The following is an 18,275-nucleotide window of genomic DNA, read 5'->3' on the forward strand; positions in this document are numbered from 1 at the left end:
TCATGTGACCTGGACTTAGCTGTGGGTCTGACCCTCACTCAAGTATCTCATTTGGTGTGATCTCTTTTCAAAAGTCACAGCAACTTGGTGGAAATTTTCTGTCCTGTGTTAAAACAATACTCTCAAAGCTGAAGACAGGAGCAACAACAGGGAGTGCTGATATCTAAAATTACATCTGGTAATCTGCTCCACTGATAATGAATGAGTCTGCATATTGTGCCTTTTCCATGAAAAATGGCTCATGTTCTTACTCAGAGCTGACTCTCTGAAGTTAAAAAAAAAAAAACATTAGGGTGTAAAAGATGAAAACACTTTTTATACTATACGTGTCATTAAGGTCACATGTCTTATTCAGTGATCCAACGGGTCCAGGAAGTGTTGGTTGATAACAACATGGAGGAAGTCATAAAATAAAACTTTCACTGATAACCTATATCTGTGACCTATGTCAACCTGTTGATGTTAATATGGAGTGACAATCTGACCAGGTGAAGTATGCAAGAGGTTATTAACTGTACTGATGAAAAAGGCCTTTTTCACAGCAGACATTTTGACTCGCCATAGTGGGAAGAGCACAGGTTCTATTAATAACATTAACTTTCTATTGCAGAGTCTCAATAAGACATAGTGGTGCATCAGTGAGCAAGCATGTGCAATTTACAGTGCAGAGATTTCAGCACTCATTATGTTTTCACCTCTGCTTTTCCTCTACTCTAACATGTTAATAAGATGTCCGTGGTAACTGGTGCAACCCTACAAATTGCCTACCAAGAAGCTTTATACACATTTTTTCTTGGTACAGACATTAATTGTCTTTGTGAACTCTGGTGATCCTCTGACTTTTCAACTAGCCCCCATCATCAGGTCACAATTTCAATCTGTCCAAAACTTTGGTTTATTTATCTAACAGTTTGGATTTCTTTAACATGAGCGTTATAACCACATACAGTCACAAGCGTGGCTGTCGCAGAAGTCTTGTTTAAAGAAATACCCTTTGAAATCTACCACAGTAAAGCCTGATGAGGCCCAGTCATGGGTATGAAACAACTAAAAATAATTTTTGATTCTGCAATAAAATGCAAACTAGTGTCTGTGTTAATAGCCCATTGCAAAAACATGATTGAAACATCTTACATCTTTCCCCCTTAATAAGGAGAAGATCAAGAATGAAGGAAATTATAAAGAAAACATAACCTACTACCTACCATCCAGTCTTATTTCGCAGTAGCCCAAGGACAGCCAAAGCGAACACGTCAGCCACGATACACACCCTTATGATATGCTACCGTCATGTTATTGTTTTTCAAGAATAGGTTAGAACACTCTGTAAACAAAAGGTCGGGTAAAACTATAGAATATCTTGGTAAAAAACAAAACAAATGAGCCCTTGGGGATACACACCTTTTTAAGTACTGTGCAAGCATGCATCCTATTCACATCACAGTGAAATTCTTGCAGCTCGGTGATCATTTCAACAAGCTACTTTTAGCATCTCGGTTGTTGACATGGGACTGCCTGCTGTGTTTAACTAACAAAGATGCCCTCCCTCTTTAACATTGTTTTGATTTCAAAGATGATCTAGCTCCCTCACCCCTCTGGGACTGTGGGTGACTGGGGAGTAGCTCGACCAGGCTGCTGACAGTGCACATTATTTAAAAACATAGGCAGTAACAAGCTACTGTTTTACCGGGGAAAGGCCCTTCTTTTGGCTGCGCAGTGGAGGAACCTGTCTGCCCAGTAGCAGGAGGCAGCTCAGCCCATTTGCGTCCTGTGTGACTACCAACAAGGAGCTGCAGACTACACCAGACTACTAAAACCAACCCAGAACACGTCATGTGCAAACCTCTCCAGCAGCAGAAAGCCTATCAGTTTTAGACTCGGTGCACGATTGTGAAATGCGGCGCAAAAATGAAAAAGCTTAGAAAAATGGACTCATTCTGCAGCTTCAGTTCTCTTATAAATAATGAGGGCAGAATAAATGCATAATTAACACCTCACCATTCAGCTCACTGAGTATGACACGATAGCTGAGAGTGAACTAAATAACAAGCAATGCAAATGTTGCTTTTGAAATGCAAAAGGTGAAGTAGAGCAAGGGCCATGTACCATTGCTGCTGCTGCTGCTGAATATTAGGTAAATATAGCACATATGAATGAAGGATTTAGTCCTCAAAATATGACAAATAATCACCGGTTTGGTGAATTTGATGACAAATGTATTAGCATCATAAAAAGAGCATTTCTGTAGCTTTAGGACTCAGCTGTGAGGAAGAAAAACATATTTAGAGGAGACGGTGGCATATTTTTGTGAGCAAACAGGACTAAATTATTCTCATATTACACTAAATAAACTGCACAGAAGAGTAAATACATCCCAAAATATGAATATGAAATGAATACATTTTACTACAGAAACTGTGTACTGCAGAGTGCTGAAATAGGTCAATGGTAAATTGATTAGTTGAGTTGCCAAACATTTGCTGTTTGCAGTTTTTCAATTGTGAGGATTTGATGCGTTTGAGATGAAACGATAAGTCACTTAATAGATCAATAGAAAATTTAGCAGCAACTAGGCTGCTTTTCATGGTTATTTTTCAAGCATTTCCTCCTCCTTGTGTAATAAACTAAATAAGTTTGGGTTTTGGACTGTTGTTCAGATTAAATAAGCTATTTTAAAACGTCACCTTGGGATATTTTGTCCTGACATTTCATGTAAATAAAGAAACTACTCAGCAGACTAATCAATAATATTAATAACTGCTAGTCACAGCCTTACAAGCAATTTGCAGGCATCGACTCGGGTTCTGGGATTTGTGATTACCACCTTAAAACATTTTCTGGCATTTTATGGCCCCAAGAGTCACCAACAGATTCATTGATAATGAAAATAAGTGTTAGTTAGTGGCAGTTAGTTTTGTACCAAGACACAAATGAAACTGCCGTCTTCCATTCTCCACTATATTATCCTCCTGCAGTCTACAGTGTGCATTAACACACATTTAATTATTCGCTCATTCATTTGACTTTGACAGTGGGTTATTGATTCTCTCTCTCACACACACACACACCACTTCAGGCCGCCCTGCTGTCACTACATTGATTGTTTGAGTCATTTTTAGGTCCATTAAATGCTTTCACACAAGACTAGCAGGCTGTGCTTTTAGTGACATGGCAAAGGAAACAAGCACAGTAGTGTGAGTGTAAATAAGCATCAGGTCACATGATTGTGTTGTGTGCCCCCCCCCCTCTCTCTCCCTCTCTTTATTCTTGCCCAAAGGAAAAGTCATGCCCTTCATCAAGTTGTCATATGGTCAATAACCCTAATGTTAGTTAGATCATGCTCAGAGCAAGGATCGAAAACAGGTTGGATAATAACCAAAATACACACACTAGTCCTCTAAAACATATTGTACATCACTCTAATGGAGCTTCCATACTAACCTACTTCAATACATAGTGTGTGTGTGTGTGTGTGTGTGTGTGTGTGTGTGTGTGTGTAGATAGGTCCTATTGCCCCCTTCTTACCAGTTGTGTGATCCACTGGGCCGGTACCATTCAGCAGCACAGAGTGCAGGTGAGGGTGAGTCTTCTCCAGGGCCGTGCAAAACTCTGCGAAATGGTCTCTGTCCTTGCTTATCAGGATCTTCAGGAGAAGGTCCACTTTTTCCGAGTTGGAGGCGCAGTTGTGTCCCAGCTCGTAGCGTTCAGACTGGCTGAGGGTCCCGCAGTGAGCCAAAACATCCACCACTCGGTCCGCTTCTGTTATCGACTCCACCAAGTTCTGGTAACATTTCTCCAACAACTCTTTATGCTTTGGCTCCATCTCTCTCTCTCTCTCTCTTTCTTTCTCTTTATTTTAAAAACCGAACCAGCTTCGGGGACAAATCCAGCTCACTTAATCTTTTTTCTGTGCGGTCAACTTCCAACTTACGTGCTAAAACTGTGGCGACGACTCCCCGAAACTATCCCGCTCGGCCCACTTGGGACGGTTTTCAACCCGAATTGAAGGATACACAAGAAGTAGCCATATTTGTTGCCCAAGGCTGTTGACTGCGCGAAGATGACAACACATTTTCCCAAACCCCCGCTTCGTCCTCTCCAGACGAAGACGAAGAGAAAAAAAAACAAAAAGACGTGTCTGCCTCTTTAAGCTCCGCTGTGTTACGGAGACAGTATCGTCCTGAAATCAAGTTGTTTCGACATGTTTGAAAAGTGTGGAAAAACTCTCTCTCTCTCTCTCTCTCTCTCTCTCTCTCTCTCTCTCTCTCTCTCTCTGCCTGTCTGTCTGTCAGACCACAAACTCCGCCATGTCTCACCGTTCAAGCAGCTGGAGCTCTCTGTGTGCCAATCATATTTCCGTGCAATGGACATTTAAGGTAAACGTAGGCGGGGCTTTATTTGTATGTGTGTGTGTGTGTGTGTGTGTGTGTGTGTGTGTGTGTGTGTGTGTGTGTGTGTGTGTGTTTATGGACGCACCTGGCTCCCCGCCGCCACAAGGGCCATTAAGAAAAAAATATATTAATACATTACATTAAATGAATAATGAGGGGAAATATTTTTCCAGGAAGGTTATGGAGCATTTGTTTGGTGGAAATACCACATTACAAGTGAAATTATTAGGAAAATATAACTAAATATTAAAAGTACTGGTTAACATGGCCCCTGTGAGCAAGTACTGTATTTAAATACAGCTTTGATATACTTCTACTTTATTTAAGTATAATTTTATTCTACTTTATCCTTCTACTCTACTACATTTCTGAGGTAAATATTGTAATTTATAGCCAACTAGTCTTTATTTATTTGACACTTATAGTTACTTTTTACATAAAAGCAAATGGACTATTAATTATGATATGATGCACTAATCTACACTGAACTTTACCCAGGACAGTACTTTAACTTGTGGTACTTCAAGTACATTTTGCTGATAATACTTATGTACTTTTACTCAAGTAACCTTTTGAATCAGGAGTTGTACTAAAGTAAAGGATGTGAGTACTTCTTCCACCAGTGCATGTGAGTCTTATATTGTTTACTATATTATTGGATTTTATGTGTAAGTAGTACTTTACTACTGTCAACTAACCTTTTGAACTGTTGTGGAGTACAAAGTACCTCAAGTTAGCTTTAAAGTACCCAAACTGAAAAAATTAGATGACCTAAGAACATTTTCAAAGTGTGCTAGTAGTTAAGAGTGATGACTCGATCGATGGCCAATCATATATCTGCATTATGCAACATAGGGCCACAAGAAGATTAAAGGGATAATAAAGAAGAAATATCTCAAACAATCACAAAACTATGTTTCTGTTTTATGACTTTTCTCTATTTGATGTTTTTCTTCCTGTGAAATACTGGATTCTTTAACCTCTTCAGGCCCCTAGAAATCCATTATAATAATGAAATCTGAGAAGGAAAACTGCAAGAATTGGTTCACAATTCCACACTAAAACCATAATAAGTGGGTCACAAGTGGACTTTTCTTCATTTTAGAGGACCGCAAGCCAAAAAGTTTGTGAACCACTGCTCTTAATTCATATAGTGATCCTATATGATCTCCTTCATATGCCCCTCTAATGGCTGCAATGATCATCTTATTATTTTCTTTATAGTGGTGATTATTACTGATATATATTATTACTGAGATACGTATATCAGTGGCTTCGTTGTACTGTAGCCTTTATTTCTTATCTCTTACATCTGTACTAAATGTGTATGGTTGAACATGTTGAAGCTCCATAGTATCAGGGTAAACTACATGCAGAGAAAATATGTACAGTCTATATTTTCTCTTTGTTGGTGATTCTGTTGGTGAAAAAAATTGAGCAAACTGTTTAACAGTAAAACAGTTAAGTAAATATTACAGGATTTATTGATTTGAGCTTTGCCTCCCTAAGCCTCATCTGTTGTGAATTCAGTTATCAATACAGCACATGTATTATGCACCTATGAATAGGCTATTATTTTATTATAAGGGAAATCCAATAGCTTTTATTTCACAGTCACAATCATCTACGTTTAGAGCACATTGCATACCTCCACAACGTATAGATGCCTGTTCCACATGTGGATTGACTCCTGACACGTCTGCCGCTGCTGCCCTGTGAGCTTTCTTCTACTCCACATAATCCATCAGATCTCAAAGGATGTAGACGTCACATAAGATTAATATCCTTAAGAAACAAATGATCTAAACGCAGACAATAAAAATCTTATGTAGGATTAGCAATATGAGCCCATCTGTAGCCTCACTGCAGACAGCTGAAATGTAGAGATGCTGAATGTGGACATCTATTCTGAGCTCATTTACCATAATTGCTGACAGTACTCTTTATTATTAAGGGGCTTCAGTGTATTGCCTTTATGAGGATTGTGAGTCTCATCTGGAGGTAGCTAGAGTGCAAAGGGCCTGGCTTTAAAGCTTAATGCGGTACACACTGTGCCTATACATTTCCCCACTTAAGTTTAGCACATCAGCTTTAACAATGTAAGTGGTTATGTAACTACTCAACTCATTTCTTTTTCCTGCAGGGAAAATCCATTTGGTGCTCCCCAAGAAAACTAGGAATGTTTAGGAATTATGTGAATACATAAACCATTGCAGTAGATTGAAACTCATGCTGTTGTTTTGCAGTGAAAACAGTGAGGTGGAAGCCATTCTTAGAGTAATATGTTGTCTTCTGGCAGATAGTGCGCTGCTCTTCTTCAAAGCCTGTTCTGCTGGACGTACGTAGCCTGCACACACAAATATAAAAGGGACAGGTTGGACGGGTTTTATTCTGCTATTTTGCCAAATATCAGAGGATGAACCTCAAGCTGTGCAGGCTGCAACTCTGCAGGCTGGATAGTGATATCTGCTGCTACATCTCATTATGTGTTGTTCATCTAATCCTCAGGGTTGTAATTTGCTTATATGCACTCATGAAGTTTAAAGCGGGATTATGTCCCTGGCAACCAAATGTCACTTAACCGCACATTCCTCATTGGACGGCTGGAGAAAATCCACTGGAAACCAACAATTTGGTCAATACTTACTTTTACTGATTGTGTGTAAGACAGCATTAACATGAGAGTCCAGTGATGGCCGTGCGAATTAAGGTAAAAAACCTGGACTAATCTCAGTAGATTCACAAAATTAGATTTTTGAGCAGATTATGTTTTATCTGAAAAAACCTTTAATGAGACATAGAGTTGGTTTATCAGTTGTCAACATGCTTCATTTAGGTATCGTTTAATTCAAAATTATTAAAAAATAAAAAAAATAGTGGTTAAACATCATCATTATTAAACCATTATTACCATTATTTGATTTCATTTTCCAATTTTAAGAGATTTGAATCACATTTTCTTGCGATGAATCACTTCAAACCAAAATCATTCAAATTGCCATTTAAGAAAAGAAGAGAACACTCCAGGGGTGCGATGGGAAGTGTGAGGGCTAAGAGCTAATCAAAGGCTGACCTTCACAGCTCCCATCTCCCACTAGTGCTGATGACACGGAAGGATACTATTGATTGACACGACTCCCATACACGCACATGTGCTGACATCTCTAATAAGACAGCGTATCCCCTGCATGTGTGTGTACGTGATAAAGTCCCTGACAGGGTGCAGCATCCTGCTATCACGTCCACATGTTAATAATTAAAGCACTTTTTTCTAGAAGTCAGGGATCAGGGAAGTGTTCTGTTTTGTCTCTAAAAGTAAAAGCCAAATGAGAGAGCCCCCCTCTCCTGATTTCCTTTTGACCTATATATTTCAGGAGGTATCACGGAAAACAATCTCAACTCGAGAGAGAAAATACACAAACACCAACATCAAATATTCATCCCTTTTTTTTTGTCTCAGCTGGTTGGAGCTTTTTATTTTGAGTGTGTATGAAAAATAGTGAAGCGAGGAAGGTGTAGAAGAAGTGAGGCTCGGTGAGGTCATTTGTCTCCCCATCACAGGCCCTTTGAGGCTGCACTTTAAGGCCAGTGAGCACAACAGAAAGAAGATTTTAGGACATCCGTGTTTCCAATATGGACACTATTTATAGCATTGAGAAAAGCCATATCACTCGAGCTGCAAAGCAAAACGCACAGAGACATCACTTATGTAAGCCACATTACTCGCACCTTTTAACTGAACGTGCAGCTCGTGAGGCTGAAGCAGGGGGGGGGACTCACTCGTCGTAATCCAGACCAAGGTATTGAAAATGAGACTGGCTTTTAAATGCAAATTGCTCATTGTGTTCCCGGCTCAGAGCAGAAAATCCACAGTCAATGTTTCATACAAAACACATGATCCCATTTCACAAAGACAATCCGGATATGCCAAAATGTTTTTTTTTTTATTGGAATGAAGTGGCTGTTTCCAAGTCTCAAGAGACTGCGACTATCAAATGGTAAAATGTTAGAATACTGAAAAAAAAAAAAAAAAAAATCCATTAAATTTCAATCATTATCATGTTACAAGGATGATTGTAAAGTAGAGTTAGTGCAAAGGATATTCAGATTAAAGCCAAACTCTAAGTCAGCAGGAAAAACAATCACACAGACATGAGAAATGACTTCATGTGCACAAAGAGCCCTCTACTGGCAGCAAAACATACAAACCAGTAAAGAACACTGTAAACAAAATATTGAGAACTAGAGAATTATATTTCTGCAATGATTATTGATTGTTTGCAAGATAAACCACAGTGAAACATCGACTAGCTCTCAACAGCAGCCCTGACAAGAAGGCACATGATCTGTCTTTAGGCTTTGGCTTTTCAGCAAAAAGGCAACACTGTCTGTTCATGCTGAGTGCTGATTGAATAGGTTTACATTTCAAGACCAAACAAAGCGTATTTTAAAGCTAATATAAAAGGATTTAAAGTGAACAGCTAATTTGCATAGATTAGCAAGCAGGATTAAAACTCTGGTTAGTTGACACAAAGATAGAGGAGATGCTATTTGCAGATCTTCATTTCTTACATTCAAAAATTGCCTGGAATTTGTCACCAGTTAAACAGCCATTAAATGATAATATTTATTCTGTGTGACATTCAGCAATACTGAATTTGCTAAAACTTGCATAATAAGTCACACACAACCTTGTATATATTAACTTGCTGAAATGCTTGTAGTGAGGTACACTTTACCTCAGTAACACAGATAATAATGTATGTATATTGTACTAAATGTTTTCTTTTACATGTACTTTATATATTACATAAATGAACACTCATTCTTGTTCTGCATCTTTTCTCTAATTTCCTGAAACTTTTACCATTCCTCCAAATAAGCTTTTCTTTAATGATAAATTACAAATTGAAGTTTAGCCATTTGTTGGACATTTCAAATACTATTCTATATTATAGTTAGGATAGCTATAATGATTTTTTAGGAGTCACATTTCTTTCCCGGCAATGACAAAGCCATCTACTGCATTTTTAAAAAATATTCATATTAATATATTTACTATTTGGCAATCATCTACTTCAATACAGTAGCAAAACAAAGTCTATCATGACACTGAGAAGAATACAAAAGTTATAATGATTGACTGTTGTTATAGGATAACTAACTTTGACTACATGCATCAGAGGTGATATATGGTCCTATAACATTGTTTCAGTGTGGACATATTTTGTCCTTTTGATGGGTTATCCTCCTTTCCTTTTAGTCGCTCCCTCCACACAGCTTCAGCAGCAGCTTCTTGTAATCCCCGGAAGTATCACCCTGAGAAACAAAGCAAAAATCAATATTAATTTCAAATGATTCCACAAATGTATTGAATAAAGAGGAAAGAACGAAACTAGCATAATAACGTGGTTAGTGCTACTTACTGAGATGGCAGTGTACAGTGATTTTCCGTAAGTCTGCGCATACGCCTGTCTGATGTCCAACATATCGATCTCAGAGCGAGATACCATGATACGGATGAGGGTTGTGTCCTTGGTCCCTGCTCCCTGTTAACACATCATAATGTGACACGTCAATGACTGCAGCAGTGAAATCTACTCCCACTGCAACATCGGTGCAAAAAACCGCTGGGGTGTGATAATTAAGAATAAAATGTGATGATAAACGACAGACGTACCTGCATGGCCTTGTGGAGCCTTTCTGCAAAGTAGGCAGGGGTGTTCTTGATGCATTTCACTAGGAAGAAGGAGCATATGTAAATAGGTTAGTCTTGTATGAGGCGTGCTCAAGGTACATTCAAATTTAATGCAACCGAATCATAAATGCACTACAGAAAGACAGGTGGCTATTGTAATTAATCTGTTTTATTGTTAATGCCTCTGCCAAAGTGTTTTTCTTCTGCAATTGCATTTTTTATTGTGAAAAACTATTTTGTACCACTCACACTATACCCCCAACATTTATTTTAAGATGTATTGGTTTCCTGTAATTGGTTAACACATTCTTTAGGGTATGGCCTATTTAAACTAACTTAAATGCACTGCATAGTTTGCACAAAATCTTACAGCGCTACAGCATCATGATAGCTGTAGCTCTGTGGTTTACAGTCTGACTCAGCCCACAATCATTGAGCAGTATTAAGTATAAAGGCATTTAGGTCAAAAAGTAGCCTGTTTACATCTGCGGGGTATTTTTAGGCTGGCTAGGAAACCCTTCCGAAACAAACTCTTTGACCAATGACTTCAATATATACTTAAAGCTTCAACATGTTTTTGGAAAGCCACTTCAGTTTGGTTGAGGTTTGGAAAAAAGAGAAAAAGAGAGAAAGAACGTACCCACAGCCACCATGCCAGACTCCACATTGCCAGACATTTCCCTGCAGATACTCTTCTCAATGTCTCGCCCACACATCTGCTGGTACTCCTGGAAGACTAATAAAGGCGAGAATCACAGGTGAGATAATCATAATATTTGAAAACACATGTGAAATGCGTACTATAAAAAGGTCAACGTGCAGTTATGACACTGAAAAAATAACTACACGAGATTGGGGAGGGGGGGGGGGGATACAACAATGTTGAAATTACACACCTGCACGAAGGTGAGGCTTGCTGCGAGCACACAGGATGGCATTAAACTGAGACTCATCAGTTCCGACTTTATTTTCCCCGGCAGCATACAGTTTCTGTACCCAAATTAAAGAGGGGACATGATCAGGCTTGCCAACTTTCTCTTTTATAAGAGTGTTACAACAAATCAACTTCAAACCAGTACCTGAGCATCCTGTTTGGCCAGGGAGACATCAACGGTCTCCCTTTCATCACGATTTCCCTAGAAAGAGGAGGACAAGTTGCGCTCATTAAACATTCATCACATGGGCGGGTTACACTGGCAGAGTCAATACTTCAAGTTCACATGAGCTGTAATCGGTTTTGTGAGAGCTCATTGTGAATCAGGGGGTAAAGATGTGCAGCAGCTACCTGGGAGAGAGAGACCAGGAGCCTGCGGAAGTGACCAGAGGTGTCGCTTATGATGGCGTCCTCCAGGCTCTTCCCGTACTCTGGAAGGAAGTTGTTGCTTTTTAGGAAAATACATTCATTTGCATAACATTTGCATTGTGTTTATACACCACAGGGTCACAATCCAAGATCCAGGTACAAATAAAATGGTAAAATTTGCCGACCTAAAACCAAAACACATTTTAACATGCCTTCAACTATTCCGCACAAGAGTAACATAAGACCATCAGGCATTTGAAAACAGATGAGCCTGTATTGTATTTTAAACAATGATCATGCGGAATACATAAAATGTTTTAGTCACTCAAACTCTTCCAACACAGGCTGTCTATATATACATACAGACAGATGACAAATTAGAGGGAAGACCTCAACAACTGAGTGGAGAAACATAACGAATGCAGTAGCTTCCACGCAGGTGGACCACATGGTACAATTAAGCACATCCAGTCATGCTTTGTGGCCTATATAAAATGCTGAGCTGGCCCAGTGGATTCTGACTGTGCCAGAGGGATGTTATAGTAGGGCTGCAGTGCATAAACCCCTCATTACAAAGATGAATGCACATTTGAGAGTTCAGTGGCTCCGGTCTACAGAGATGTGTAAAAAAGTGATATGGTCAAGTGAGTCATCCTTCACCATATTCTCGACAAGTTGAGTACATGTGTGGCGTACACCGAATGGACGGTACAGGCCTGAATGCCTCACCCCCACAGTGAGGGGATCTGGTGGCTCGGTTATGCTGTAGAGGGCATTTCGCTGGCGTGGTTTGGGTCCACTTGTCCCCTTAGAGGGAAGGTTCACAGCAACAAAGTTGTTCTGAGTACTTTTATGCTGTGATGAAACATTTCTACTCTGATAGGAGTGGTTTCATCCAGGATGACAATCCACCCATCCATAGGGCACGAGGGGCCACCAAATGGTTTGAGGGATATGAAAATGATGTGTGCAATGGCCTTTGCAGTCACCAGATCTCAACCCAGTGGAACACATATGGGAGATTTTGGACCGACGTCTTTGACAGCTCTCTCCACCACCTCCACCACCATAAAACACCAAATGAGGGACTATCTTTTGGAAAAACGCTGTTACATCTTTCCAGTAGAGTTCCAGAGACTTCACTGGCGAGGTGCACCGAAGCTGTTCTGGCGGCATGTGGTGGATCAACACCTTACTAACCCTGAAATTCCACCGGGCATGGCTTTATGAGATCATTGATGTGGTATATCTTCAGAGCATCTGGTCTGCCTGACGTTGTTGTTGTATATTTTGTACATAAAAATGATACATAACGGTGTGTTTCTCCATCTCCAAGTCTCCTCTGACCTGACTGACCGACTTCTGGCCTGGTGCCACAATGTTGGCCGTAGTGTGAAATTCAATCTGGACTGCACGTGCACGCATTTTATCTAGAAAACTGACACTATAACTTCCTCCCAATGCGATCTGCTCTGTGCTGCTTGGCGTAAGTGGGTCAAGGCTTCACTCAAAAACAGACTTTTTGCCTTAGATCTAATCAATGTTTAAATGAAACAAATGTTATTCAGTGCTGTTTATTTTCTTCAAGTATAAGTTATTTTAGAAATATATAGGGAGTGGGAACAGTTACAAGGCTCAGTCATTAAAAATGTTTTTTTTAACAATGTAAAGGTCAGAACTCACCAGCTTTGTAGATTCTGGTGATTTCACAAATGTCTGCATTGGAGCGTGATGAAAGGATCTCAATCAGACAAGCTTCATCAGTTCCTGCACCCTAAAAAAAAAACCCACACATCGAAAAGCCTTGTAAGACATTCAAAGACACACCTGCTTCAGAGAGTAAAAATTGTGAAGATTCATAGGTCACCAGCCATGACTCAGCCCTCAACTTGTCTGGCCTTGCACTCATAGGATTTTCTTTTTTTTGCTCTTATTTTCCTATTACATGATGAGTCACACAATGCGGTTTGGACTACAAAACCAAAATTTAAGCATCCGCTGAGAGAGCAACTCGAGCTTCCAACCTTTATAGCCTCTCTGAGTTGAGATGCATCAAACTGGGTAGGGGTCATCATCATGGCAAGAACCAGTTTCTCAAAGTTTCCAGTGAGCTCGGACTTCAGATCGTGGAATAAATCCTGAGAGGAAAAACAAAGAACAAAAAAAACATGAGAGCAAAGTCAGCCTAAATGTAGTTGCCATATGAGGTCAATAATTCCAAGGCATGAAAAAAGCAGCATGAATTTCAACTACAAAAAAATCTAGATTAGAAAACATACCTTCCCATAAGTTGTTTTATAGGCTGCAACCATTGGAACCCTCTGCTTGTTGCTACGACTTCCCAGAAGTTCAATAATGGCGTTTTCATCAGTGCCTGTGCAAAACATTTTCTGAATCAATTTATGATGTGTAAAAAAAAAAAAAAAACTGAATGAGGAAATACAATACTCATCAGTGTTAAGTGACAATACATCTGACGGGTTTAGCATATTCAAGTAAACATCGAATACTGACCAAAACCCTTCATAGCTTTACGAAGAACTTCAACATCCCTCAGTGGATCTGCCCCTGGAAAGTCTTTGATAGATCCCCTGAATCCTTTCTATAAATACAAAAAAACATTATAAATAAAAACATCACACGATAAAATATAGAACAGTTACAAAGGTAGCTGTATGTGCACTGGAACAGAGTTTCAGAGCAGTCCTAAGACAAATGCCTCTTACATGGACGGCAGGTGCCTGAGGGTTGGACGGAGCACCACTTCCATATCCAGGCATAGAGGGGTTAGTTGCTGGGGCTCCAGGATAACTTGGCATGGGCTGGCCTGGGGCAGGACCCCCTGGGTATCCCTGCTGAGCTCCAGCTGGCTGCAGACAGAAAAGAGCTGTAAGTCCATGGTGTCAAACTTCATACAAAGCAAACAAGGTTCAAGTAGGACTGGTGAAGATAAGGTGATTTAAGCAAATGAGAGCTTTATCTTAAGTCAGTCCATATGTTATCAGTGACGTGACACTGTGACAAAAGAGTTTATTTACCGCTCCGTAGCCACCTGGCGCTGCACCCCAGCCTCCACCTGCAAAGAAAGTATTGACATAACACTGAAAAAGCAATTCACAGTAAGAAATATACATTATAATAATTTAACATTAATATATATTATTGTAACCTTTGGCTGCATTTATACGGATATACTGCATATAAATCCCTATGATACAAATCAACACTTTGGAGCCTCACCTGTTTGAGGCATGGAGGGATAACCTCCTGCTCCAGGCTGTGGTTGGTATCCAGCGGCTGGAGGGAAACCACCGGCCTGGGGAGGGTAGCCCCCTGCTGCTGGAGGGTAACCGCCTGCTGCTGGAGGATAGCCACCTGCTGCGGGAGGGAACGCTGCTGGGGTGGGTAGCCGCCTGCCTGGGGTGGGTAGCCGCCTGCCTGGGGGGGATAGCCCCCTGCTGCCGGTGGGTAGCCACCTGCCTGGGGGGGATAAGCCCCTGGTTGAGGTGGGTAGCCCCCTGCCTGTGCTGGGTATCCACCGGACTGAGGAGGGTATCCTGGGTAGCTCATCTTCAAAACCTGGAGGTGACATGAAGTTATGGCTTGTTACTTTGACGTATGAAGGCCAGCAAATGCCTATTTTTGAACACAGGACATTCCCAGAAATTCAGAGTTTAAATGTTGATCCTTTCCCATAAACTGCTCCAGTGATACTTTTCAAAAGCCCCAGAGGTACTGGGATGGAGGTTGAAAATGGAGTGTCAATGGTCAACAATTACCGGTTTGACTACTACAGTGTGTGTGCCGCATTCATTCAGACTGTAAACAATCAACCAATACAAACAAGAACGTGTCAAAGGGATTTTAAGTAGCTGATTTAAGCTGAAGTAGCAGTTACTAGTAGTAGTTAGTAGAAGTTAGCTATTTGCTCAAAATTAGTTAGTTCAGTAGTGTTATAATGGTATCTAAAATAACATTTAGACAACCTAAAATCACAAAAATCTATCTTATATCAGCAAAAATGCCATTAACTATCATATATAAAAGTTTTCAAACAGTGCTCTATAAATGACAAACTGATACCCAACCATGCATCCATTAGTGTAACCCTAATAAACTGATTTACCTTCCACCCACAACTTCTGTAAGTTAATGAATAAGCCACAACTTTAGACAAGAATGAGGTCCTTCTGAGTTTCTTCCTGATTCACTCCACACACACAAGGTTGTTTGACCAATTCTCCATTATGACGACAGAAACTCACCACTTCCATCCGCCTAGATCCTTATGATACGGGGTGCTCACAGCTTTTAATGAAGTTTGAGTTTCTCTTCCCCTTTCTTGAAAAAACACTGCATAATTGCAAACTAGCAAGGGACCCAAACATTTTTAAATTACACATTAGGGATCCCATCCATTTGCAGAGCTGCTGTTGAAATTACATAATTGTTTAGGTGCCTCAGTGTCATTAAAAAAAAGCAAAAAATACTAATTACAGCTGCAGGTCTGCCCGCTGTCATTAACCATAATCTGTGAGTGGAAATTCACTTTGTTTATATGCACACAAGAAACCAGCTACTGGGAGAAATCAGTTGATAACACAAAGGTACAGTACACAGTTTGGCTCTGTTAACACAGCTTAGTTATTTACATGCAAACAAAGACAATTCAGCTGTAAAACTCAAATTTCTTTAGCGCAATTTAGTTGTTTTAATTATTCAGACGTTTTTTTTTCTTTCATGGACATAAACACGCTGGGTGACTTCTTGAAGGGCATTTGATTTTGACTGTTGACACCCCCCGCCCAAGTTTCCAGCCCTCTCCTTTGGACCCTTTAAGGACTGGTGAGGCTTTTAAGTGTAATCGTAAATACCAGCATCTCCATCACAATACAGACTTAGGACCCCAGGATTGGTTAAAAACGAGTAGGAAAGTCAAAGTCCAGATTGATTTATACCTGACATAAAATAAAAACCTGGCATCTTGCTAGCATTAATTACACCTGACAGTTTCTTCTTTCTATTCTTCGATGCATTTTTTAAAAATAAGAACGAGTCCAAAGTTTTAATTAAATATATTAAAAATATCCGTCACATACGTATTTAATTTCAAAAGAAAAGCGATAAACAAAAACAGATTTCACACTGTTGTTACATTACTTATTTTTACGGAGAACACTGGAAAGCACCAAAAATCTACGACAGCATCACGGGCCCGTGTTTGTTAGCTACAACTAAAATCTTTCACAGTAACGTTACTCTTGTTTAAGCCTACAACAATAAAGTATAATCTTACTATAAAAAAAAGGTCCAAATGCTACCAAGCCTTGCTCATGTTTATTTTCACTCCAAACATCCTTCTTTGATGTTCCGGGAGCTTCTATCTACTCTGCGGTTCGTTAACGTTACATAATACTCACGGAGGAAGTTACTGTTTAGCATTTAGCACCCAATATGAACACACACTGGGAGAAAGGACTAACACGTTATAGATAGATACAGTTAAGAGTACCAGGAGGCCATTATTTGTTAAAACTTTTAAATATGAAGAAAGCTCCACGTTTGTTACTGTCAAGCTCGACACCGGCTGTGTCTGTTTAATTGGGCGAGGCTAATTCCCTACATTCCTCGGGCAGAGAATCAAGCTAACAGTCGGCGCAAATCCTATTAAAGGTCCTTTGCTGAACCTCGTTGTCGCCTGTAACGCGGCGTAGGATTAGTATTTCACGGGCTTCTCAAAAAAAAAAAAAAAAAGAAAAGAGTAACTGGAGTCACTTACTTCTCAGACACGGGCTTCAGATCCAGGAAGAAGACGAGCAGTGAGCGGCAGAGAGTAGTTCGGAGGTGGGGCGGGTCCTCAGCATTGTTTCCGTCCTGCACTTAATAACCTTTGCTCGGTTAAGCGGCTGATGTTGACTCAGTGGACTGTGGTGTCATTTTTTCCCCCACAGTGGACACTGGGATATTTGTTTACAAGTGATTCGATTTGTTTGCATGGTAATACAACACTGTGGATATTTGTTAAAAAGAAGAATTTTTTTTAACTATAAATTCTCTAGTTTTCATTTAAATTGTCAACGTTGGGTTAGGTATGTGCACATATTTGCAAAGGAATTTGACTCCGGTTTTAAGTTGCTCTCAGTGTTATGTACACAGAATAAGCATAAATAAACAGGATAACAAGCTCAACAAATAGAGTGCAAAGGATGCTGAAATAAATATTGACTTACAGGTTTCTTTATGTACATGAACTAGGTGGATATGACTGTATAAACAGTATGCACAGCATGGGTAGATGTGTTTGAATGATTGTATTTCTGTTTTTATATTTGTTTTTATATTACTTAACTACATTTTAATGATTAATCATGTCTTTAAAGTCCCTGAAAACTTGGTTTGAAATCTTAAAGAACCCCCTCCAGATATATAAAAATACTTTGAATAATATTTTGTGTCTCATATGATTTTTCAGTGGAAGGGCAGCCTAGAGCAGTGTTTTTTAAAGCAAGGGCCACAAGAGGGTGCCAAGGGCCTCAGCAGATTTTGAGGAAAGGTGAGGGGGGAAATGCAAAAAAAAAAAAATATTGAAATCTTATTTGCCATGTCCATTTTTCTAATTGGCTGACAGTCAAAAGATCACTCATCACACAAACTGTCAGTGTTGGTCTTAACCTGCCATCACTCTGCTCTGCTCCTGAAATTGAGCTTTGCTTTGTTGTCAGTGGGTTTTTAAAGACAGCTTACAAAAAGGGGGCAATTTGGGAAGCCTTGGCATGAAAATGTATGGGAACCCCAGCCTTAGTGGGCGCTTCATAACGTTTTACCTATAGAGGATTCAAGTGGGCACTTTTGCAGCATTCTTTCACATCACATAATACAGCAC

The 18,275-nt window shown here is 39.8% G+C and overlaps 2 protein-coding genes across 3 annotated transcripts in view; both read right to left on the minus strand.

Moving 5' to 3' along the window:
- Positions 1–4,322, minus strand: part of LOC127372959 (disks large homolog 5) — a 31,796-nt gene extending 27,474 nt beyond the window's left edge. For both annotated transcript variants that reach the window (XM_051416914.1, XM_051416913.1), the window contains exon 1: positions 3,526–4,322. In XM_051416914.1, the coding sequence (XP_051272874.1) occupies positions 3,526–3,823 (298 nt within the window). In that variant the 5' untranslated portion in view covers positions 3,824–4,322. The remainder of the gene's footprint in view (positions 1–3,525) is intronic.
- Positions 4,323–8,314: 3,992 nt separating this feature from the next.
- On the minus strand, positions 8,315–17,299 carry LOC127373454 (annexin A4-like). Its single transcript, XM_051417932.1, is given in 16 exon segments — positions 8,315–9,710; positions 9,818–9,940; positions 10,072–10,130; positions 10,730–10,825; positions 10,986–11,079; positions 11,169–11,225; positions 11,375–11,454; positions 13,076–13,166; positions 13,417–13,530; positions 13,672–13,766; positions 13,907–13,994; positions 14,119–14,262; positions 14,431–14,468; positions 14,633–14,785; positions 14,788–14,971; positions 17,172–17,299. Coding segments are annotated over 15 exon segments (1,467 nt in total). The 5' UTR covers positions 14,963–14,971; positions 17,172–17,299; the 3' UTR covers positions 8,315–9,650.
- Between the last annotated feature and the right edge of the window lie 976 nt (positions 17,300–18,275).

The sequence above is a fragment of the Dicentrarchus labrax genome, unplaced genomic scaffold (assembly GCF_905237075.1).
Source record: "Dicentrarchus labrax unplaced genomic scaffold, dlabrax2021, whole genome shotgun sequence".
NCBI lineage: Eukaryota > Metazoa > Chordata > Actinopteri > Moronidae > Dicentrarchus > Dicentrarchus labrax.